The sequence below is a fragment of the Perognathus longimembris genome, chromosome 1 (genome assembly GCF_023159225.1).
Source record: "Perognathus longimembris pacificus isolate PPM17 chromosome 1, ASM2315922v1, whole genome shotgun sequence".
Taxonomy (NCBI): domain Eukaryota; kingdom Metazoa; phylum Chordata; class Mammalia; order Rodentia; family Heteromyidae; genus Perognathus; species Perognathus longimembris.
This window is the reverse complement of record NC_063161.1, coordinates 97,288,205-97,313,372: the sequence shown is the minus strand read 5'-3', so window position 1 is coordinate 97,313,372 and position 25,168 is coordinate 97,288,205. Positions and strand designations below refer to the sequence as shown.

General features: G+C 39.5%; 1 protein-coding gene across 1 annotated transcript in view; it reads left to right on the top strand.

Annotated features, from left to right (window-relative positions):
* Positions 1–25,168, top strand: part of Cfap95 (cilia and flagella associated protein 95) — a 60,705-nt gene that overhangs the window by 28,025 nt on the left and 7,512 nt on the right. Inside the window, exons 3-5 of the mRNA XM_048347405.1 lie at positions 1,834–1,952; positions 2,684–2,752; positions 17,677–17,734. Of these exons, the coding sequence (XP_048203362.1) occupies positions 1,834–1,952; positions 2,684–2,752; positions 17,677–17,734 (246 nt within the window). The remainder of the gene's footprint in view (positions 1–1,833; positions 1,953–2,683; positions 2,753–17,676; positions 17,735–25,168) is intronic.

The window sequence follows — 25,168 nt, the reverse complement described above, 5'->3', positions numbered from 1 at the left end:
TTCCCCCAAAGAGAACTTTTCTTTTTTGTTGGAACATGTAATATGAGTGTCAACCCCATGTTTCCCCACCACTTGTGAACTGGGAACTCTGAGGAAAAGTAGTTGAACTAATAGGATATGGGTGAGTAATTAGAAACTGGGTTGATAAGGATATTGGGCTGAAATCCAAGGGTTTGAGGTTTTAGAGATCAGTTGTCAGAGAAGCCAAAAGCTAGGGTGTATACTGGGAACCATGACCAGAGATTACAGTTATAGTTAGAAAGATTTTCAGTAGGATACTATCCTAGTTATGACAGTCTTATTGGTAACCTAAACTCTTTGGCAATAGCTCTAATATTGTTAAGGATGAAGGCTTTGGATTTCAAGGAGTATTCATTCTCTCTCTCTCTCTCTCTCTCTCTCTCTCTCTCTCTCTCTCTCTCTCTCTCTTTCTCTGTCACTGTCTGTCAGTCATGGGGCTTGAACTCAGAGCCTGGGAACAGTCCCTGAGCTCTTTTTCTCAAGGCTAGTGCTCTACCACTTTGAATTACAATTCTGCTTCTGGTTTTTGAGTTGTTATTTGGAGATGAGTCTCATGGGGACTTTTCTGCTGGAGCTGACTTCAAATAGTGATCCTCAGTTCTCAATCTATTGCCTGACTAGGAATACAGGTGTGAGCTAACAGTGATTGGCTGTTTTCTTCTTCTTTTTCATAAAAAGAAATCTACTGAAAATAATGTGTTCTGGGGTTTCGTTGAGTATTTTTTTTTTTTTTTTTGGCCAGTCCTGGGCCTTGGACTCAGGGCCTGAGCACTGTCCCTGGCTTCTTCCCGCTCAAGGCTAGCACTCTGCCACTTGAGCCACAGCGCCGCTTTTGGCCGTTTTCTGTATATGTGGTGCTGGGGAATCGAACCTAGGGCCTCGTGTATCCGAGGCAGGCACTCTTGCCACTAGGCTATATCCCCAGCCCCTCGTTGAGTATTTTAGAGAACCTCGTTTTCAGGTTTAGGAAGATAAGGATTTTCTTGTTGATGAGAATTCTGGTTCTCTACTCTGAATCTCCAAATTCATGATCTTCTAGAGTTTTGTATGGAAATACTGAATCCTGAGCACATAGCCTTCTTCCACTTAGGAACAAGAATTTTTTTTTTCAAGATTGCCTAGATGTTAGCATGATGGTTCTTCAGATAATCCCTCACAGTTATAAATACTTGATAATTCAGTGAATTATCATCCATGATAGAGAATGGATAACAATGATGATATTTTTTGATTGCTGCAAATGTTTTCTTAAGGAAGTTAGAATAGACAAATCTTGGAAAGGATGAAGAAGAAAATAGAAATTAGGTAGTTAGTAGTTAGTCAAATGAAGTACTATCCATTCTTTGGAAACAGCTAATTTGAGTTTTATTTTCTAACAACACATGTTATTTTTACACATATTTTGAAAGTGATAGGAAGATTATTAGGAAAGGAATAAACTTTCAAAAGACTGAGTGCAGATCATCAGTAATAACAATTATTTTGTACCCTAGCATGTGTTTTTAATTGAAGTCTAAGAACTTGGAAAGTTAAATCTTTCCCTGGGTCCAGCCTATGAGATGGAGTTGCAAGGATGGGGGAGGCTTCCTGAATTATATTTGAGGGCATGTTTTTTCTGGCCTTGGAAAAAAACTATTTATTGGATATTTGTGATGAAATCGTTGATGGCTATGAGTTATGTTACTCATTTTTAAATGTCATCTAGAGTCAATAAATAAAATTAGAATGTACTTAAATAGGGATGTGTATTTAGTAACTAGCCCTATGGATGATGAGTTTATTTCTCTTGTATGTGGCTTCTATTTTTTACAGATTTGGATATCAGAAACACAAGAACAGATGTCACAGGTTTTCTTAAACCACGAATTGGCTGGGAAAAGGAACAAGGCCTTATTAAATGAGGAAACAATGAGCTCTGGGATTATTGAAAGGTATCCTTTGTGCTCTCTTTTGCCTACACAACAGGCTCCAGGAGCATGCTCATGGAAATGCATTAGGAGGAAAGAAGGTTTCTGACTCCAGCACATGCTACATATTTTCTCAAGCTTCCCTTCTTTCATTTCATGCTACTACCTCGGCTTAGAATTCCTTTTCCCTCCATCATTCACCACTCCACATATCCTGGGTCCTGCTAAAATCTCTATTTGCTATCTGCAGTCCTGATTGCAGATAGGTTAAATGGAAATCACGTGTTTGGTTCCTATGGTCATTTAGATGAAATACAATATGAAATATGCTGGGAAATATTTTCCGAGATGCAGTAAGAATCAGATAATCTGACATTATAATTGATTTCTCTAGTCTTCTTGCCATCTGAGCATTTTATGCCCTCTGTACCAATTGGTCATATATGCTAGTTTTTTGTGTCTGTGAGTGTAGGAACTGTTTTTACTCAGAGTTTTTGTCCTTTTATGGGAATGTATGACATAGATTTTTACCTTTTATTGTAATTATAGGAAAATACAAAGTAAGGTCAAAATACTAAGATTTCCTTTTTTGTGTGTGTTGGTATGTTTTATGTTGCAAACCATACAAACATGGGAAACATAAAAACCCTTTAAAATAATCATGTAAATGCAAGCCCAAATTAACTTTATATAGCTTTGAAAGCTTATATAGAGCAGATAGACATGTTTTCTAAAAGATACCTTCTTGTTGACAGGGACCTTGGTTTACCTGATACAGGCTTTGGAGCTCTCTTTAGCAGACATCCACCCAATAGGAACAAAATGTAAGTCATCTTTGAACTTCTGTGGATTGCGAAGAATGCATATTGGTTTAAGAGATTCGTTTGGAGGATGAAAACAACTTGAATAAAAAATATTTAATAGAAGATATTTGTTCACCAAGAGGCATAGCACTAATAATTGTGATAGTGATCAGCATAATAAAGCATTCAATTCTTATTTGCATATTTTTAATTTGAAAATTCTCCAAATATAAGATTTTGTTTCATAACCTCCAAATCAGTATTTGCCTCTAGGCACAGTGTCATGTATGTAATCCCAGCACTTTTGAATCAGACATAGGGGAACTGATCGTTTGAAGCAGCCTAGGCCACGTAGTGAAGCTGTCTGAGAGACAACAAAACCAAACAAAGCAAACAAATGAAACCCAGAAGTGTTCAGGAACCTAACCTCGTATTTCCCCTAAAAGCAGTGGTACAATGTTTGCTAATTCACTGTGCTATCAGCCTTATACAGTGTTACAATATACCCTTGGGTATCAGTGGGATGTGGATCCAAAGAGACCACTGTGAGAAGCTGAAAGTGCAGGATGCTTAGAGCTCAGTGTGAGATTGTGGATGCTTAATTCATTTCCCCCACAACACAGCCCAGCTTCCACTAAGGATTTGCCACCTTTCAATACATCTAAAAATTTCGGGCTGGGGATATAGCCTAGTGGCAAGAGTGCCTGCCTCGGATACACGAGGCCCTAGGTTCGATTCCCCAGCACCACATATACAGAAAACGGCCAGAAGTGGCGCTGTGGCTCAAGTGGCGGAGTGCTAGCCTTGAGCGGGAAGAAGCCAGGGACAGTGCTCAGGCCCTGAGTCCAAGGCCCACGACTGGCCAAAAAAAAAAAAAAAAAAAATTTCACTGTATCACTTCAATTAAGCACATTAACTTTAGTCTTTTGGAGAGGTATATGTTCTTACAAAATTAATGGCAGGGAAACAGCAGAGAACACAATTTAAAAACAACTGACAGTAATGCCAAGACTGATAGAGCTTTTCTGCATCAACTGAGTTACATGATATGCATGCAGGAGTTTACATTCATTTTAAATTTCATTTACTTATTTATAAACTTTGTGCACCACATTTTGTCAGAACTACATGTAGTAGATCCATAAATTAAGTGGACTTACTGTACCAACAACAAACATTGACTACCCAGCAAGATATTCATATTTTTTACTGATAAAAATTTATTTGGGTTGGGAATTTGGCCTAGTGTTAGAGTGATTGCCTTGCATATATGAAGGCTTTGATTTGATTCCTCAGCACCACATATATAGAAAAAGCCAGAAGTAGTGTTGTGGCTCAAGTGGTAGAGTGCTAGCCTTGAGAAAAAAAGAAGCCAGGAACAGTGCTCAGGCCCTGAGTTCAAGCCCCAGGACTGGCAAAAAAATTTATTTGGAGGTAGCATGAATTGTTCCTACAAAAATTCTCATTTACTCTTCTTTTTCAAAAAGACAAGCTTTAGTGGTATAGAGATAAAGTGGTGTAGAAATATACTTAAGATCTTGATGAAGTTCTAACCATTAGCTTGTGCATGTCAGGATCATGGTGAAGATTTTCCAAGGTAATGTATGTAACAGAATTTGAATGCCTAACCAAGGCCTACTTAACAATTGCTCTGCAGTTCACTTGATGTGGTACTGGGGATTGAACTCTAATCCTTGCTGACACTTATGCCATTGAGTTATACCTCTAGCCTACTGAATTCACTCTTGATTTATTTTGTTGGATTTGCTCTCTCTTTTGGAAATCCTTTATTAGTATGTTGGGTTGCTTAGACTGGCCTTATAATTTCTTTTTATTCTCTCCACACACCCCACACTCCAGTCTTTAATGTCTTCCCTCCTTTTAAATTCATTTTACCTTTCTGAGTTTTCTGTCTTTATATGATCTTTTTGGGATCACTATTTCTTCACTTATACATGTGTTCATGGTGATTTATTCTTCTCTAATATTCTTCCCTACATATGCTTTTTTCTTTCTGGTTTTTTGTTATGTGGCATCCATTTTCAATGCTAGAGGCATTTTTCTCCCATGACCAGTAATGACTCCTTGATTTCATTTCATGATTGGAGCTGGGTCTCTGTGCTTGTTACTGAGCTTTGTTGACTTGAAGCACTGCTGGAGAAATCTCCATCACTCCTTTTCCCAAAGTAGCCCAGTATCAGGACCTGTCTTTCTTCTTGAACTGGTAACAGTCCCTCCCCAAAGCACCTTTATCTCCTATCCGAAGAGTAAAAGGTGTTGCAAGGTGTTCCTTTGACTTTAGAAGGAAAGATAGGATGTTCTGGGTTGTTACTATTAACCTTTCATTGGGTGGAGTCACACTGAACTGTGTTGTTGATCAGTGACTTTCTCCTTTAGCCTTCCCAGAAAATGCATCTGTAGCCTCCTGGAGGGGAAGGGCAGTTACTCTGCAATGGTCAGTGGGTGGGGAAGATCTTTTGTTCTTCAAACACAGCTCTTTCCTTAATCCTTCTCTGCTCACTTACAATTTTGCTAAGCCAGGGACCATCTGTCTATCTTCCCTTGAGCTTTCAACTTCTATTTCTCTTATCCCTTCTCTTTATTCTATTCTTGTGAAGTTTTACCTTTTGAAAACTCTTCAAGGTTTTTATAGAGCTTTTCAGGAAGTAAGTTTTGTTGTACATGCCATCTTAACACTACCACAGTTCATTTCATAGGCCACTTCCTCCAGAGGACCATCCCCTCTCTACAGCCACACCCACTGTATGACCTAGGGAGATCTGCTAGGCCACTTCCTCAAGAGGACCATCCCCTATCTATAGCCACACCCACTCCTATGTCTTGGAGAGATGAGAAGGAGGTTTGTGGGTCTTCAGAGCATCTATACTTTCTTTTTAAAAAAAATCCCAACACTATCTTTTCATCTTGTTCGTATGTTCTTGACTTCCCCAGTGTTCAACAGAGAGCCTGACCTACTGCAGTTGCAGCACAGTTATATCTTGAGCAAATAGATCAATTATTTCTAATGTTAATTGCAAATTGCAGTGAAGAAGGAAGTGTCTAGTTGCCATCTTATTTGATTTGGGGTTCAAGACCTGCAGATCCAAAAGCAGTCTTATTCTACTTTGGCAAACACTTTAGAAGACACGATCTTTTAGAACACCACTTATTAATTTCAATTCCTGAATTCTTGGTTGTGTAATGTTCATGAACATTAGCAAGGAAATAAACGTATGAGCACCTTCAACTGTCCTCCACTAATTCTATGTATAATGCTTTCCTTAAGCTAATATACACTAATTATAGGATGTTGCGTATGGTAGAATGCTGTGAGGGTTTAAAAACTACTCTTGCTGAATATTAAATGTTCTTTTGGTTCTTGCCAACTGTACTACCTAGGAACTTAAATGTCAACCTTAAAAGGCAATGAATAAGAATGAATTTGCTCAATCGACCAAAATAATAAGCTCTAACATCTAAGAGAAAGGCTGTAATCATACCGGAAACTTATACTTCAGGTTACCTCTATGGGGAAAAAAGCCAGAATATAAATGTGTAGTTTAGCCATTAGTCCACTGCACTTACCTTAATTTTTAGATAATTTCTATTATGCTGTAATGGCATTTGACAGCTTCTTTTTCTTATAATGCCACCTTTATCCTTAACTTCATTTTCAGCAACATGAAGAAGACACCATCCATTTCCTCCACAAATTGGTAGCACACACCTTCGTGAAAAATATTGAACATCACAGTAACTAGAGTATTTGATACCCCTAGACAAAGCATTCTTTTTTTTTTTTTGGCCAGTCCTGGGTCTTGGACTCAGGGCCCGAGCACCATCCCTGGCTTCTTCCCACTCAAGGCTAGCACTCTGTCACCCAAGCCACAGCGCCCCTTCTGGCCGTTTTCCATATATGTGGTACTGGGGAATAGAACCAAGAGCTTCATGTGTAGGAGGCAAGCACTCTTGCCACTAGGCCATATTCCCAGCCCTAGACAAAGCATTCTTGAATTTGATAGAAAAAATGTTTCCTCATACACTACAGACGGAGATAAGTGGGGAAAATTGTAACATAAGAAACCTGTAGAAACAAAGAATAGTTCAAAGACTTAAACTTTAAAGATCACTTTAAGGCTGGATTGAGCCATCTGGAGCAACAGCTATTATTTTCCTCGAGTGCTGGTCACATTCTCACTAATGAGTTTTCAAGAAGTTGACCATGGCCATTGGTGAGAACGCTGAAAGCAAGGAAGCTCAAAATTTTTTTAGGCACCAACAGTGTTTCTGGTCAATAACAGACATGGAAGCATGTATAGGGAGTGTTGAGTGTACATTACTTTTGCTCCTGGGTACAGAGAGCAAAGGTATAGAAAAGTAATGGGAGACATATTCCCCTTAATGTACATAGAAAAAGAATGGAAAAATTAATAGAGTGGGTATAAGTCAAGATTAACAGATTTTCAAGTACCTCAAGTAAGCTTAACTTAAAATTTGGAGTATTTTTTTAGTGAAGGGTGGGAAACAAACTCATTAGTTATCAGAGAATTCCTGTGTATCTGATTATCTAATATAAAATCTTTTCATAATTGTCCATAGTCCTAGACAATTGTAGCTCATTCATTTTATTTTTATTTTTTAAATTTTCAAACTGATGTACAGAGAGGTTACAGTTTCATACGTTAGGCATTGGATACATTTCTTTTACTGTTTGTTACCTCCTCCTTCATTTTCCCTTTCCCCCCAAGTGTTGTTCAGTTCACGGTTTCCAGTGTACTCAGATAAGATACAGAGATAGTGCAGGTACAACCACAGAGCTCATTCATTTTAAAAAGTAAGGTTTTCTATTTAAAAATACCTAGATCATGTGATGCAAACAGCTAGAAATCAAAACAAGAGAATGAAACAAAAAGAAGCAGAGCCAGTACTGGAAAAGAGATGTGATAATGAATATAATTTTATATGCAGGTCTAATTTCTCAGAAGATCCCATTTAAATATTCACATATAACCCTATGTCTTCCTTAAGTCACTTTGTTCTTAAGAGGACAGGAATTGGAAACACCATGTCAATTCTGTCAAGGTGGGATGCAAGTCCATAGGATTGCTAGTCTGATATCAGACTAGGAGTACTGAGCACTGAGCACTTACCAGAATGAGGATGTACTTAAGCTATACCTTAGGAGAGGTAGGCTCTAACTATTGCATCTTGTCATTTATACTAAATTGTACTGCTTCCTCATAGTAGTGATTACTGTATATTTGTTGAAATCCATTTTATGGTAAATGACTCTTGTTTTCAGAATCTATCTGAACAACTTACTTGATCTTCATGGTGGGAAAGAAAGTAGTACATTGGGTCACTGGTAGCTTTTTGACATCATGAGATTTTTTTTTTCCAGAAAGGGCACAGGATTGGAAAATAGGCAACCTGGGATCTACTCTTGGACTATCATTAACCCTACTAGATGACCTTGTGCTGGCTAATCACCCTCTCTGGATTCCAGTTGTTTCCATCTGGAAAATAAGAGGATTGAGCCAAATGATCTGTAAAGTCCTTTTTTGTAGTAAAATTTTATGGCTCTAAAGAGAAAGGCATCTATAGTCACATAAAATGGCATGTTAAATGAGACCAAAAAGTAGTTCAGGCAGTTAAGTGTCGGTTGTTGGCAGAGGGCACTTCTCCAGATGGCAGTAGCATTCACAGACCATTGTTTAAATTCTTTCAATTTATTCCTCTCACTGGGACTTCAGTATCTGTGAAACTTTTTCTCTACTCTTTCCTGTACTTGAGCACATTTTCTGTTTTTCCTTTCTTGTCAAGTGCAGGACATAGCATTTATTTTCTTGTCTACTAAGGCACTTGTGGGGTGGTTTGCATCATTAAAAACCACCCAGTTACGGAGCATATTTCCAGAAGAAAAAATAACTACTTTACAAAATTAACCACTGAGGATGATAATGATGATGATGAGATTAACAGCAACAACAACATGTTAAGGAATGTAGTGAAAGAACTTGGAACTCCATTCTTCATTTTGTGACAAATTCATTGTACTACCTATTGTTTTTCATGTGTCCAGCTTTTTGTCATTTGGTCTACATCTTTCCCCTACTCAGTGTCATTCAGCTAGGCTGTATGATAGATTGACTGATTTTACTCCCCATGTCTACCTTCCCAAAAGTCCATGTGTTTCTGACCAGGGCAATCAGAAAACATGCTAGGATAGTCACTAGAGTCTGGGGGACAGAGCTCTACCTGCTTCAGTCTGCAAATTCAGAGAATGAATGGACCGGTCTGTCTCCTGGGGAGCATCTACCTGTTAACTGAGTTAAGCAAAAGTATAGAAAAAATCTTCTGGTCACATTCTGTTTGGGTAAGCTTTCATTTCCCTGTCTTTTCTTATTCATATTTGAGCTGGGTTTCTGTAACTCCTACCTGTAAGAGCAATATTAATAAATCAAATACCTGAAGCCTGAGATGTTCAGGGCATGATTATAATATTTTACTTATGTTAATGTGTTACCCTCTACAGAAACTCTTGGTTGTACCTGCTGAGGGTAAAATAGAAGTGTAGAGAAGCAACAAGTCAAGATTCATAGCTCAAACATAATGACCAGTCAGGATTTAAACTAAGACAGTTTGACACCAAACTTCGGTGCTATTTGTCGGAATGACAGGTCAATTAGGAGAATTCTGATACATACTTCAGTTTCTGAATATCATTTTCCTTTCCAAAATGGAGCTAGTAATTGCCACCATTAGGCAGATTAGGCCTTGAGCCCTGTAGCATTGAATACATGGGATATTTTGTTATAGGAATTGAATCACATAATTATTGAATTCTGGAAGTGCCTCTATTTGTTGTATGCAAGCTATAGAACCAGTCAATCCACTGTTGTGATTTTGAGTATGTAAGCCTGAGAAACATGGAAGCTGATGGTAGAACTCTCAGTTCAGGTCTTCAGGCATGGGAACTTAGGTATGGAGTCCTGCTGCTGAAGTCCCAGAGACCAAAGATGAGAGGACAAGGAGTTCTGCTCCCTGAGTGCAGGAGAATATGGATGTCCCAGCTCCAGAAGAGATTGAAAATGTATCCTTCCTCTGCCTTTTTGTTCTATTTGGGACCTTGATGGCTTGGATAATATCTGCCCATGGGCGCAGGTGATCTTTACTCAGTCTACTGACTCATATGCTGATCTCTTAATGCATCCTCACAGACACACCCAGAAATAGTTTTGTGCTAGCTATCTGGGTATCCTTTGGTTCAGTCAAGTGAACACAGAAACCCAACCAAGCTCATAAATGGGATATGGTGAAAGGTTCTTTATTCTTTAAAAAAAAAAAAGTGGGAGGAAATAACAAGGGCATCCATATTCACTTAATTAAAAAAAATTGCTGTTAAGAATAAGGCAGAACTTTCCAGAGTGGTCAGAAACTCCTCACTTTATGTGGCATTCCGTGGCCCTCTGTGTAGACTTGTCAAAAGAATGGATGTCTTTCTACTGCTGTCAGTGATGATACTGATTTAAAGTGAGCTCTGCTTTTTGAGGCCCTTACTCATCTCCATGGGTCTTGATGGGACCATGTAACTTGGTTACTCTATGGTACAGCCTTGTCTTGACTGCCAGGATCCTGGATGAGAAAATATCTGCTCCTTCTCCCGATAGAGCACAAAAAGGATCAGTTGATATTTTAGCTCCTTCCAAGATTAAGAATCTGTGAGTCTGTGGGCTTGATTACCAACCTCATCACTAAATCCACTAAATGCACACTACCACTTGTGTTAGTGCAGATGTGGCTATTTCACCTCAGACCAGGGCTGTGACAATAACCTTGAAATCACACTGCCTTTCTCTGTGGTTACTCTACTCTGCAAAGTATATCATAGCTGCACCTGCTAAAGGTCAAAGAGGGCATGCGTGGCAAACTGTGGGCAGAGCTGGGTGAAAGCCTACTGTCTAATTTCCAAGCACCCTGGCAAGATGGCATTATCCTGGTGTCCAGTTTTATATTTCTAGAAAGATCATTTTTATTTATGCTTCAGAAGTTATTTGACTTGTGGAGACTGACTTTATGCTCATTAAACACAAGAAAAGCCAGAATTGTAATTAGTTAATTTATAATGAGAAGTAAAATTTTCCAGCATACTAGACAGCCATGTCAGACTAACAAAAGCATTCTCTCTGTTAAAGATCCATATGGGAAGTTAGATTGCAACTAGGATATCGTTCAATGTTTGGAATCAGAGCAAGGGGAATTGCATATAGGATTATAATGATGAGTGGTCTTAGACTCTGATCTTCTGATTGTAATAGGTCTTGTTCAGTTGTGAGTGATAGCAAAACAATTAAAATCCTTTTGGGCCAGGTGCCTATCATTCTAGCTACTCAGGATGCTGAGATCTGAGGATCACAGTTCAAAGCCAGCTCAGGAAGGATGTTTATCTCTAATTAACCACCAAAAAAAGCTGGATGCATGGGGGGTTTTGGCTCAAGTGCCAGCTTTGAGTGAAAATGCTAAGAGGGCTTGAAAATTCCCTAGGGTTCTCTTTTTCACTCCATTTACTTGGTCTGAGGGCCAAATTCTTCCATCTGTCTGGGACATGACACCCTGCACTTTGTCACAGAAGAATGACTGACTGTCCACTGAATTTTACTGAAAAAGCAAATTCTGAAGGAGAGCCCTATGCAGCTTAATAAGATAACTGCTTAATAAGATGCATGATGAGGGCTGGGGATATGGCCTAGTGGCAAGTGTGCTTGCCTCGTATACATGAGGCCCTGGGTTCAATTCCCCAGCACCACATATACAGAAAACGGCCAGAAGTGGCGCTGTGGCTCAAGTGGCAGAGTGCTAGCCTTGAGCAAAAAAAAAAAAAAAAGAAGCCAGGGACAGTGCTCAGGCCCTGAGTCCAAGCCCCAGGACTGGCCAAAAAAAAAAAAAAAAAAAAAAAAGATGCATGATGAGCACCTTCAGTTTTGTAAGACATTGCTACCAATAATATATGAGGGCATAATAGTACCTTAAACATAGTAAAGATTTTTAGTATATTGGCCTAATGGGTTTGGAAGAACATTTCATTGTTTCACTTTGCATTTCACTGATTGCTGGGTTTAGGGCTGAATTTATTTTCAAAGTTTAGACTTTCTGGTTCCTTCTTCTGTGAATCAAATGTTTATAGCCTTTGCCTATTCTCTCCTACTAATATTTTTTATTTCATTAATTTATAGGAGTTTAAAAAACTTTATTCTATGCACTAAGTTTTGAATTTGTTTTTGTGGTTTTTTTTTTTTGCCAGTCCTGGGGCTTGAACTCAGGGCCTACGCACTTGTCCCTGGCTTCTTTTTGCTGAAGGCTAGCACTCTACCACTTGAGCCACAGCACCACTTCCGCCTTTTCTGTATATGTGGTGCTGAGTAATCGAACCCAGGGCTTCATGTATGTTAGGCAAGCACTCTACCACTAGGCCATATTCCTAGCCCTAAGTTTTGAATTTTACATCTTCTTCCAGTGTATAACTTTTCTTGTAACTTATTTATAGGGTCTTGATCATCAGAAAGTTTAAATTATAGTTCATCAACTATAACCCTGTAAACCTTTTAGCTATATGTGTATATATGTATATACACATATGTATATATGTATAAATAAAGCTAAAAGGTTTAGAGTTTTATGTGTGTGTGTGTGTGTGATTAATAAGATGAACCAGCTATTCCTTGTAAAGCCATTCCATCATACAACAAATCCTCATAAGTGGTTTATTTTGGATCTCTATATTTTATTCTTTTGGTTTGTTTGCATATTTTTGCAGCAACACAACATTGTCTCAATGACTACAGCTTCATGCTGTATCTTCCTTTTCTGATGATGGTATTAGAATTTGAATTCAGGACCTCACATGTTCTAAACATATGATCACTTCAGTCAGTTTACCAGCCACTTTTGGGGTTGCAAAGATTTGAGATAGGGTCTTATTTTTTGCCCAGGCTGGCTCGGACCAAGCATACTTCTATTTGTGCTTCCATATGTCACAGAGAGGACAGGCATGTAACACCTCACCCAGGCATTGTGCTTCTCCTGTAGCTTGGGGGAACAGGTTCAAGCCACTGTACCCAGCAACTGATTGAGATGGAGTCTCTTGAACATTTGGGGGAGGGGGGGCGACTGGGGAGAGGAGAACTGATCTCAAACCTCAATCCCCTGCTCTCTGTCTTCCAAGTAGCTAGGATTACAGGCTTGAGCCACCAGATCCGGTTACATTTGCTGCCTTGTAGAGTAAGTTTAACTATTTTTTCCCCCTCATTTCCAAGTTGTTTCAGCTCTCTTTGACAGTTTATGGAGTCTCATGACTATTTGTCCTTAGGACTGCTTCTTAGGTTCCATGGATCGCTTAGTTTGTGTTTGGATTGGAAGGGCATTGAATTTATTAGATGAAATAATTGTTCTTATCATATTACATCACCTCATCTACAAAGAAAGGCATTACTTTATATCCGTTAATACATTTTGTATTTTCCCTGTAAATATCTTGTGTTATTTCTGTGGTGTGTATTTTTAGAGATTTCATTATAGTTATAAGGTTTCTTTTCACTTTATATTTTCTAATTTTGATATATGGACATATTGTTTTGTATAATCATCTTGTATCCAACAACCCTGTGGAAACCTACTTACTTATTATGCTCTGTAGCTTCTTTAGATTTTTAAAAATGCAGAGAATCTTCTCACTGGAAGAAGATGGAAACTTTCGTTTCCTCTGTTCCAATGGTTATATTTGTGCTTATATTAAAATTATGTTTAGTAGGATCTGCAGTGTATCTTTCAGTAGGCAGGCTGGGGAGGGGTTCTGTCATTGGTTGGGGAGAGAATTTTCATGAGCTTAATTTTGATTCTCATTTATTGTTCTCACAATAATGTTACTGATTTCTATGAAAATTAAGTATGGAGGATATTCTTAGACAAGTAACAATTATAGGTAATTCTACTGGGGGAAACAAGAAGTTTGGGGATTTTTGCTCAGTATCTTAATTAAAGAGCGCCCTCTTCTGTTAGAACACTGAAGTAAAGTTTAACTCAGCCACTGGGGGTGGGGTGAGAAGCAGGAAAGAGGGAAGCCCAATATTGAGCTACTATGTTATGTTATTGCTCTAGTTGCCTCCATTTCTAGTGTTTAGTTTCTTATTTTTCTTTACCTTCCTAGTTTCCTGCTTTTTGTCCAGCAGCAGTGCTTTTCCAAACTCCCATTTTGTCACCTCACACTTGGGACAAACCATGGTTCAGATTTTTTAATCTTGGATCTATTATTTGCAGTGAGGTTCTTTCCGGAAGTTGTGTCTTTTGTGTCCCATCCACCTGCCTACTCCTCCTCTCTTTGATATGATCACTGCGTAGCTCTGTTGCAGTATGAGCCCTGATTGAGCTCTACTGTTGCTTTGCCTACTTATATGTACATGGAAGCTTCTAGTGTCAAAGATAAAACTAAAACAATTGAAAGATTTGAATGGGCATCTATTGGAAATCAAGTAATACCTCGTCTTATAAAATAAATTGAGTATCCCAAGCTGGACACTGGTGTCTGAAGCCTATAATCCTAGATATTCAGGAGGCTGAGACCTGAGGATCCAGCACCAGCAAGAAAGTCTATGTATGAGACTCTTATCTCCAATTAACTGTCAAGAAGCTAGATATAGAGCTGTGGCTCATTGATAGATGGCAAGACTTGAGTAAGAAAACTAAGGGCAGTGTTCAGGCCTTGAGTTCAAGCCTCAGTATTAGTGTGCACGCACGTGCGCGCGTGCACACACACACACACACACACACATTTCAATGAGCTGGGCAGAGTAAGTTGGTTTCATAGGCAGAAAAGGCTGAAGAAGCAGAAACAGAACAAAAAGCAGGTTGTCATTTTTGTTATTTTCCTTGAAATGGTTAATGCAAAGAGGACTTGTTTTTATCATTGAGGCTAAAACTATATTTGCTTGTTTGGGAATTTAGCTCCTTTGTCTCTCATCTGATTTCTTGAAAGGTCAGATAAACAACCTGGTGGCATGGAATTCAGTGTGAGTAATTTGATTTTGCTATGGTTTGCTGCCCTAGTACAGGAGCTCAATCCAAATCAGCAGCCTCCTACACATTTAATTATTATACTGCATTATACTCTACTTTTGGGCAACAGTATGGTTTTGCAGGCTAGATGAAGTGATTTGGATTTAAGGAGCCAAAGGATGAAGGAATGGTTTATTTTCTTCCTTTGTGACTAAAAATTTATCACTTCATCTTTGAGATTCTTTTTCTGCCTTATATATTCTATAAATTGTTATAGGATTGTTAAAGATCTTGGCAACTATCTCTATAGTCTTTTTTGACTCAAAGTTGCTCATAGATGCTATTAATATAAGAAAATTCCCTCTTTGCTAATGTTTATTATATAAATAAAATAAAAACATATAAAATATAAATTACATATTATTACTTTTGAGCTTTATTTGAAAATATTTGGTGGTGTTCAATTTAAGCTTGACACTGTAGTATTTAATTTTAATTTGATTTGTCTTAGGAGCAGAAATAATTTTTTCCTATTTCTTCCTTTCCCCCAGTCACTCCTTCCCTCCCTCCTTTCATCCCTTTCTTCCCTTTCTTCCCTTCTTTCCTTCTTAGTTTTTATTTTTTTGGCTGCTTGTGGGGCTTGAACTCAGAACCTGTGTGCTGACCCTGAGCTCCTTTGCAGAAGCTCAGCTCTCTACCATGTTGAGCTACAGCTCCAATTCTGGTTTCTTTTCTTTTCTTTTTTCTTGAACTCCGGGACTAGGCCCTGTCCCCTGAGCATCTTTTGCTCAAGGCTAGTACTCCTCTACTTGAGTCACAGCACCACTTCCAGCTTCTTCTCTTTATGTGATACTGAGGAATCAAACCCAGGGCTTCATGCATGCTAGGCAAGCATTCTATCACTAAGCCACATTCCTTGCCCCACCTTCCTCTCCCCTTGCCTTCCTTCCTTCTTTTCATCCTCCCTCCCTCCCTCCCTCTTTCCCTCCCTCCCTCCCTTCCTTCCTTCCTTCTTTCCTTCCTTCCTTCCTCTTCCTCTTCTGCCTTTCTCTTTCCTTCCTTCCTTCCTTCCTTCCTCTTCCTCTTCCTCTTCTGCCTTTCTCCTTCCTTCCTTCCTTCCTCTTCCTCTTTTGCCTTTCTCCTTCCTTCCTTCCTTCCTTCCTTCCTTCCTTCCTTCCTTCCTTCCCTCCCTCCCTCCCTCCCTCCCTCCCTCCCTCCCTCCCTCCCTTCCTTCCTTCCTTCCTTCCTTCCTTCCTTCCTCCCTTCCTTCCTTCCTTCCTTCCCTCCTTGCTGGTCTTGGGGCTTTAGCAAAGGGCCTAGGTGTTGTTCGTGAACTAGCACTCCATCACTTGGACCACACTTCCACTTCCTGCTTTTTGGTGGTTAATTGGAGATGATAATCTCATGGTCTGATCTGTCCAGGGTGACTTTGAACCATGATCTTCAGATCTCAGCCTCCTGAGTAGCTAGGATTTCAGGTGTGACCCACCCATGCTCAGCTCCTTTCTTTCTTTTTAAGAGATTACTCTTTGCCCCTTTTAAAATTACCATTTACTGGCTTGAAAGTTACACCTTCAAATTTTGTCCTTTTGCTTATCAGTACTAGAACTCTTGTGTGCCTCATGAGCCCCTCGGGGATGGTTACCATACAGCAAGCTGAGCCCCAAACACAGAGTTTCTAATTCACTAGTATCAATGAGTTTCATATCTGTGGATTCCACCACCCACCGATGGAAAAAAGAAAAGTGTCTTTTTCTTATCATATTTCATACATGATAAAGTATAAAAACTATTATATACAGTTAAGTATATTGTTAGGCTATTAGAAGTATTAAGTATTATAAATAACTCAGAGATGACTTACAGTATATGGGAGGATGTACCATGACCTGTAAAAGGACTACATTATTCTATATATGGGACTTGAACACAGACAGATATTATTTTCTGTTATTTCCTAAGGTTCTGGGACCAAGCTCCCTGCCCATACCTAAGAATGAATATTTACAATTCTATCAAGCTCTCAGGTTGCTGATGTGAATCTGGAAACTATACCTGGGTTGCTGGATGGAATTGGTTGTTACCATGAGGTTAAATACTAGCACTGGTTATTTGTGATTTTGAGAATTTGACTATCTACTCCTATAGCATTGTGAGGAATAGAAGTAAGGTTTTAATTTCTGGTAGGAGAATATTTTTTCCCTTAAGCCCCAAGCAGAGGGAAACTTCCTTGCTTATTTCTCTGGTCTTTTTTATGGGGAAGTACTGAAAGCCGCAGGCCATTTTCTTACGTTGGAGATGGAGTTAAAGCTCAAGGCTCAGGGCATCACATTTATGTCTTCCCCTTATAGTGAGCATCCTTTTTCATTTTCAGCACCTCAAGGTTTTGCTTTTGAGCTTTGCTAGGCTTATAAATTGTGTAAGATGTGTGTGTGTGCGCGCGTGTGTCACTCAGCCTTTCTGTGGGTTTGATTGCATTGGGGGTCGGGGGCTCTGATCTCAGCCTGCCCAGGCCTCTTCTATCTCTTCCTTGTCATCCTGCAGAGTCTTATGGCCAAAAATAATTCAGAGGCAGGAAGAGGGCAATGCACAGAATACCTGGAGTGCAGAGGGTCTGAGCTCAGGATATGGAACCTCGTTGGTAGCCACAAATAACCATTTGTAGGGGAGAGAAGAAAGTTAGAACTAGGTAGAAAAGTAATTGGAGAGACAGGTACCTGCTGCTAGTGAGAAACAATATAGAGAGCGTTTGGGGCAGTTGTGGGTTTAAATATTTTATCATGGCAAGCCCTTCCTGAAATGCTTAGACCACACATAAAATCTATACCATGCAAGTTTTTAACTGTGTCTTTTTTTTGGAGTAGTTCTTTTCTCAAATATTGACTTATTCCTCTCAGGTCATCACTGACAACATACTCTGAAGATTATGTACCAGTATATGAGTATGTACCACATGTGAGTATAAGATCTGTATTTAAATACTTATTTGTGACTTGAAATGACTCATTACTTGTAGTGTCTATAGTCAATAGATTTATGGTGTTTTCTGTCTACTTAGAACTACTAGCTGTTTATGAGTGTCAATAGAATGTTTTGTGCATACAGTTCATTTCTAGAAGCCCACATATTTGGAGCAGAAATATAATCTGAAACGTGTGTGGCCTTCTTCCTTATTCTGTTTCTTGCCCAATCATGTACTCAATTTATTTGGGATAAGAACCTATTTTTCTATTCATTTGTATCATATAGACATATATGTATGTGAATTAATTTGGCTCTGGGAAAGTGTATGTTAACAAAAATGTGCATTTCAACCAATGGGTGGAACAAATGCAACAGTGGATACTACATTGAAAATGAACTATACAACTTAAGGGTGGGGATGGAGGTGGGGAGAATCTGGGAGACAACAAGCAAAGGAGTGACATTGTCCAAAAAGAAATGTGTTCTTTACCTGTTAACTGCTACCCCTTTGTACATAGCCTTTATAACAATAAGAAAGAAAAGAATTCCATTTTGGAATTGGACTATAATGCTTCAAGAATTGTGCAACTGAGCTAGGGATGTAGCTCCAGTGGTAAGGTGCTTTTCTAGTATTAGTGAAGTCTTTGCTTAGTTCCCAGTTTGGGGGGGGGTGGGGGAAGAGGAAGAGAGGGAGGAAGAGAGGGAGGAAAGAAAAAAAAAACAGTAGGCAACAGAAATAGTTGATTCTCAACACTGAGAGAGAAAACAGGGTCAGGGGGAGAGAGAGAAGTGGAGAGGAGAACCATTAGGCAATAGAAAGAGCAGATTCCCAGCTAGCCAGCAAGTGAGCAAGGGTGTGGGTATGGGAGAGGAGAGGAGGAGAGACCGGCCAGGTGAGACAAGGTGAGTAGGCTAGACAGTAGAAACAAAGCAAAGCTGCTTCCTAGTCACCTTTCCTTCCCAAGGCATGTCTCAATAGATGGGAGATAGAAACCAAACACATTTAACTATTGTTAAAGAAGAGGAAAAAGTCATTATTATCTTCACATAGTATGATTATCTACTTAAGAGGAGTACCAAAAGGAAATTAGAATGAATATGATGGCCTTCCCTTATACCTGCATTAGTGTTAGTAAATCATAACAGAAAAACAGACAGGGTATGTTTTCCATACATAAATTCCAAACATAAATTTAAAATATATTGATGAGTAACTTTGTATTACAAGATTAGTAAAAGAAGATGTTGTGTTTTATCCCCAAAGAAGATATTAGAAAATGGAAAGACCTTTCATGTTCATGGACTGGCAGAATTAATATCGTGAACATTAATTCTGTACTACCAAAAGCAATTTACAGATTAAATACCCCTGCAAATACCTTCTCCCTCTCCCACCCCACCTGAGAATTAGTTTTGTCTCTCTGGAGCTTCCTGACAGTTACATACAGAAAGATCTTTCAGAGCTCTCCTACTCTATAATCCCTACTATTTGATTGGATTTGATGCCATCCTATCGACATGTTCAATTGAAAAAGTTACTTTGTGAGCAAATAATTCCTTTGATTAAAGACTTTAGCAGGCATTTAATTCAAGTCTACTTGAAAATTAGGAAATGCACACTTTCACTCTCTGTTCATTTGGTGCATCAACAGGAGTACAGAAGTAGGGAGCCTCACTCGCAGGAAATTTGTATTCACAATTATATTTAGTGCTGGGTCCTTTCAGTAGAAAGATATGGTTTCTCTTGTAACTTCTTTATCTTGCTCTGGGCTTCAGATTTCTAAATATCTCAGTAGGCTATATCTTTATAAATATAAACAGTGACAGAGGTAAAAATCCTCACATAGTGTAAACTGAAAAAAAAAAAAGAAAACCAATACTTATGTTTTATATGATTGAAATGATAGGACTATCATTAGAAAGATAAGAGTGGGGAGGAGGGTTAGAATGGTGAAAAGGGCGGCATCTATTGAGATGCATTGTGTTCATAAACTGCTTTGTTAAATGGCAGCTCCTTTGTTTAACTACTTAAAAATCATTTTTTAAAAAAGCAATTAAACTACCCCAAAGTAAAAACCAAAAGAAAAATAAGAGTGTCAGAAGCTAATGTTCAATAATGTTCCACTATTTTTTGTTATTGTCTGTAATCAAGATTTGTGTGATATTAAAAAGTTAGCTTGAGCCGCGAGCTGGCGGTTCACATCCATAACCCTAGCTACTCAGGAGGTTGAGAGCTGAGGATCCGATCAGCAAAGCCCTGGCAGGAGACTCTTATCTCAGATTAACCATCAGAAAGCCAGAAGTGGATGTGTGGCTCGAAGTGGTAGAGCACTAGCTTTTTTTTTTTTTTTTTTTCAAATTTTTATTATCAAACTGATGTATAGAGAGGTTACAGTTTCATACGTTAGGCATTGGCTTTTTAAGCAAAAGAGTTCAGGAACAGCGTGCAGGCCCTGAGTTCAAGCCCCATGATAGACTCCTCTTTTCCCAAAAATGTCATCTTGTCTTATAAAGTGTGTATACATAGAAATTTCCATAATTTTCCTTTGCAAGGAAACCTTCTATTGGCTGTAATTCATTAATGATGTAGATATTAACATTTATCCTCACAGCCTAAAATTCTTTGTATTTTCCGTAGCTATTTTCCTCTGGAAAAATACCTGAACTTGTTAAATTTTTCCCTTGATAAAATTTACCAATGCGACCCCCCCCCAAGGTAACTGTCTCTTAAACATATAACGGAAATAGGTCCCACAAGTTACATATTTGTTATTGCTACAGCTGTCAATTACTATATGTTTGTATACATGTTTGTAATATAATCATTTGGGAGGGAAAAATACCCAAAGGAATAAAACCAGTTGAAACATAGAGAAGGAAATGAGTGAGATCTGCAGCTCAAGAGCCTCTGCAGTAAGTAAGAGAGCATCTATTGGAGGGGGGTTACTCTTTTCTTTGCACTCCACTCTGGGTAGGCTTAGAAGAAGGCTTGCTTAGGGGAAGGTAGAACCTCAGTCAAGTGCATAGAAGTGTTGTGGTCTTTATATATAATGTGTATTAAAATGGTAAATGGAAATATCACAGTGATTTACATTTCATTCAATGTGACATTCACACAAATAAGCTTGAGTATAAATGGAATACCCCAAATGAACATAGTTCTTGATAAGCGTGCTGGAAAAGGATGGTCTTTGCTGTAGTAATGCCAGGTGGCTAATGGCCATCTATAATAGTAGACACAAGGTTAGTTCACAGTAACTGATTTGGCCAGGAAATGTAACCTATTATGCTTCTTAATGGATGAACTAGATGGAGGGATGGAGATTATGATTTCCATTTATCTTATAATACTAAATTAGGCAGAGGTAATGATGTTCCAGAAGGCAAGCCTAACATGGAAAATGACCTTGAAAAATAAAACTATAAAAAATGGAAAGGTATGTGTGAATGAGAATGAAATCAAGTACGAGTAAGTAAATCAAGGAACTACTTGCTGGGAGACTGGAAAAAACTGGATGAGGATTGTGTACACAATTGAATGAGAAACAGCAATATCATTTTTTTCTGAAAAAAATCATGAGAAAATAATGTTTAAAATAAGAGGGGCTGGGGATATGGCCTAGTGGCAAGAGTGCTTGCCTCGTATACATGAGGCCCTGGGTTCGATTCCCCAGCACCACATATACAGAAAACGGCCAGAAGTGGTGCTGTGGCTCAAGTGGCAGAGTGCTAGCCTTGAGCAAAAAGAAGCAAGGGACAGTGCTCAGACCCTGAGTTCAAGGCCCCAAGACTGGCCAAAAAAAGAAAAAAGAAAATAAGAATATAACACCTAAGAGGTGGTTGAAGTAAAGTGGGGGTTCGCTACAATGAAACAGGGTCCCCCCCCAAGGGAGGGGATTCCTGGTTCCCCCAAGAGTCCACCACACATTCTCCAGCTACAAGGTGACAAAAAGACAGTTTTATTGGGGAAGTAAAAAGTGAACAAAAAGTGAACCGACCAGCCTTGGTCGCAGCCCAGACTCGGGAGCTGGGACCGCCGACCACGAGTGCAGGATCAGGGCCCAGACTCGGGAGCTGGGACCACCCGCACATGTGCAGCCCAGACTCGGGAGCTAGGACTGTGCACACCTGTGCAGCCCAGACTTGGGAGCTGGGACCGCATACCTGTGCAGCCCAGACTTGGGAGCTGGAACCGCATGCCCGTGTGGCCTTCCAGCCTGGTTATAAGGCAAACATCACAGACAAACTTGTCACACGCAGGTGACCAATGAAGATACAACACTTACAGAGCATGCTAGGCCGCACGCAGGTGGCCAATAGAGTTACAGTCTGTCTCATAATATTTATTTGAACTAACCTATCATTCTAGTTAGGATTGACGCAAGGATTTGGCGGGGCTCACATGATGCAGGCGGATATGCCTACTCATAGCCGGTTCCCTTGAAGCTCCCAGGCCTCAGGTGGTCAATCTACATAACTTATCATAATAAAGAGGAGGACACAGGTTCCCTTGAAGCTCCCTGGCCTCAGGTAGTCAATCTACATAGTAAAGGGGATCTTCCCTGAATAGGGTGGGGGAGGGCTTAGTGGAGATGGAGTTGGCTTCTGAGCTGGAGTCAACCTGAAGTCCCTCCACAGCTATTGATGGCACTGGGCAGATCTGGCCTCCCTATTACAGTGAAGATGGAGGTGGGGGGGGGGGCCCACCCATAACTTAAAGATACCTTGATCCTTTTTACTAATACAAGTGACAAAATATGTTCTCTTTTTTCCACTCAGGAAGAGGTGCTTCCTGTAGCATCCTATGAGAAGGGGGGGGGGGGGGGGATAAAGAAAGAAAAGAAAGAATGAGAGAGAGAGAAAAAAAGAGAGAGAGAGAAGCAGCAGCAAAATGAAAGGAAGAACACTTTGTAAGGCGTGTGTGTGTGTGTGTGTGTGTGTGTGTGTGTGTGTGTGTGTGTGCTCATTCTGGGACTTGAACTCAGGGCTTGGGCTCTGTCCTTGAGCTTTTCCTTTGCTTGCTAATGCTCCAACACTTGAGCCACAGCTCTATGGCTGTTTCTTTTATTTGTTTTGATTTTTTTTGGTGGTGGTGGTTAATTGGAGATAAGAGTCTCATGAACTTTCCTGCCTGGGCTAGCTTTGAACTACAATCCTCAGTTCCTGAGTAGCTGGGATTGCAAGCACAAGCCACTAACATCTGGCTTCTAGAGATGTTCTTTTTTATTATTTTTATTTATTTACTTATTTTTGGTCATGGGGCTTGAACTCAGAGCCTGGGCTCTATCCCTGAGGTTTTGTGCTCAAAGTGGAGCCAGGTCCACTGTGTGTGTGTGTGTGTGTGTGTGTGTGTGTGTGTGTGTGTGTGTGTGTGTGTGTGTTGAGGTCAATTGTAGCTAAGAGTCTCATGGATTTCCCTGCCCAGGCTGGCTTAGAACTGTGACCCTCAGATCTCAGCCTCTGGAGTAGCTAGGATTACAGGTGTGCGCACTAGTGTCAAGCTCTCAGGTTATTCTTAAGGCCACAAGTCTTCATATGATTTTCTTAAGTGGTTCCTCTTTCTGGTCTTGTCCACAGCTTTTCTTTTTTTTCCTAACTTTTCTCAGCATGTTTTATTGAACTTGGCCTCTTTTCTGAAATGGTACTCACCAAGATAACTAACAATTGATTTACACTGTTTTGTTTTGTCAAGTCTTGTTCTTTGCCAGACATCTTTGGAAGTTAGCATTATTGTTTTCACTGTGTTCTTTAACCTTAGCCCTTCAGTACTTGTGACATGGCAACTATATCATGCCTCTGTCCTTCATGGCTTCTTTATAGATCCAACCACGGTATCCATGACATTCAGGCTTCAGAGCACTCTTCCACTTCCCCACCCCATTTTACACACTCTCAGAGAATCCATCTACTCCTATGACTCTGCATTCACAGTTCTGAGGGAGCAACTTTTTTTTAATCATGTTGTAATTTTAAAGTTATAAGAAAGTTTCAAGTATTGCACAAGACATCATATTTGTTGGAGTCACCTATAAGATTGGGTTGGAGAATCATGCCCTTCAAAGATAAACCCACTCAAGGGAGATCTTAGGGACTTTGATAAATGCTTTTCTCTCAAAAGAGGAGAAAAAAGGTCTCAATGTTTATTTCTCAAGAACAAGGGTATGTAGGTACAGTTCAGTTTTGACATCAGGAAATTGTTTGCGTACATTATGTAATCTCAGTCCACACAAAAATACCATAATCATTATTTCCCTGCCAACCGCTGTGCACAGGGCCCTAACTCCTCTCCGGGCCATCTGTCCCATAGCACCACCTTCCAAATAAACACTTTGTATTGATGCCATGGCAAATTAAAAATGTCCAAAATGCTATTCATCATTCCCCCGCTGAAAGAACTCCTTCCTATTCCACATGTCTCATTCTTCTGAGCAGTATTATAACTCCCAGCCATTCAGGAGTGAAGCTATGAATCATCTTTGGTTCTTGGTCCTGTTAGCCCCCCAAGTGCTTGAGGTTCTCCCTATGAAATGTCTCTTCCTCTGCTGGTGCCTATTCCTTGTGCACTAATGCCTTTCTGTTGCATATTTTTCCAGGGACTAATTTTTCCTGTTACCTTCACCTATCTTAAAGGCTTTAGAAAAAGCTTGCAAATCCTTGCTTTACCTTAAGTAAACCTAGTCATAAACCAGTGTCTGAATAGTGTGTTAGTCAACTGTGTGTGGTAATCCCCAAATCTTCCTATATACAATTTCTAAACTATCCTACTCCCACTAAATATATGTTGAACAAAGATTTAATTATTATGTTACAGTGCTGAAAATGGAACAACCATCTGCAGCTCCCATATCAAAGAAATGGATCTCATAACTGGCCTATTGCCCAGCTCATCACCAGTGGGAAAACACTAACTTTTCTCTACATTAAGACCATACTTGATTCCATGATTTCAACAGCTAACTTAGGAAGTGTTCAGTCTTCCCTTGAAAAATGCTCTCACTTGCTTAAAGATCGTCTCTCATCCTGTGTGCATGAAGTATTAACATAGCAGAACTGAGGTTACTGTTCATTTAAAAAGCCTGATTGCAAGGTTGGCCTTTGGCTGCCATGTAGAAATTTGGCTTTTATGCTAACATGTCTTTGATTAGAATGGTTCCTGTGCCTAAATTGTTTGTGCAAACAATATAGTTTGTGCCAAACACCTGTTTTACATTTGGGAGGCTGAAATTTTGGTACATGTGACCAGCTTGCAATAAAGACTCTGGGCACTGAGTCTCTCATGAGCTTTCCTGGTAGAGAGGATGCCACAGCTCATTGGCTACACTGGGAGAGGGTTCTTGTTTTGCACCTAGTTTCCTCTATAAACTTCAGCCCACCCACCTTTTCTCTTTGCTCATTTTTCCTTGTGTTCTTTGCTGTAATAAATCA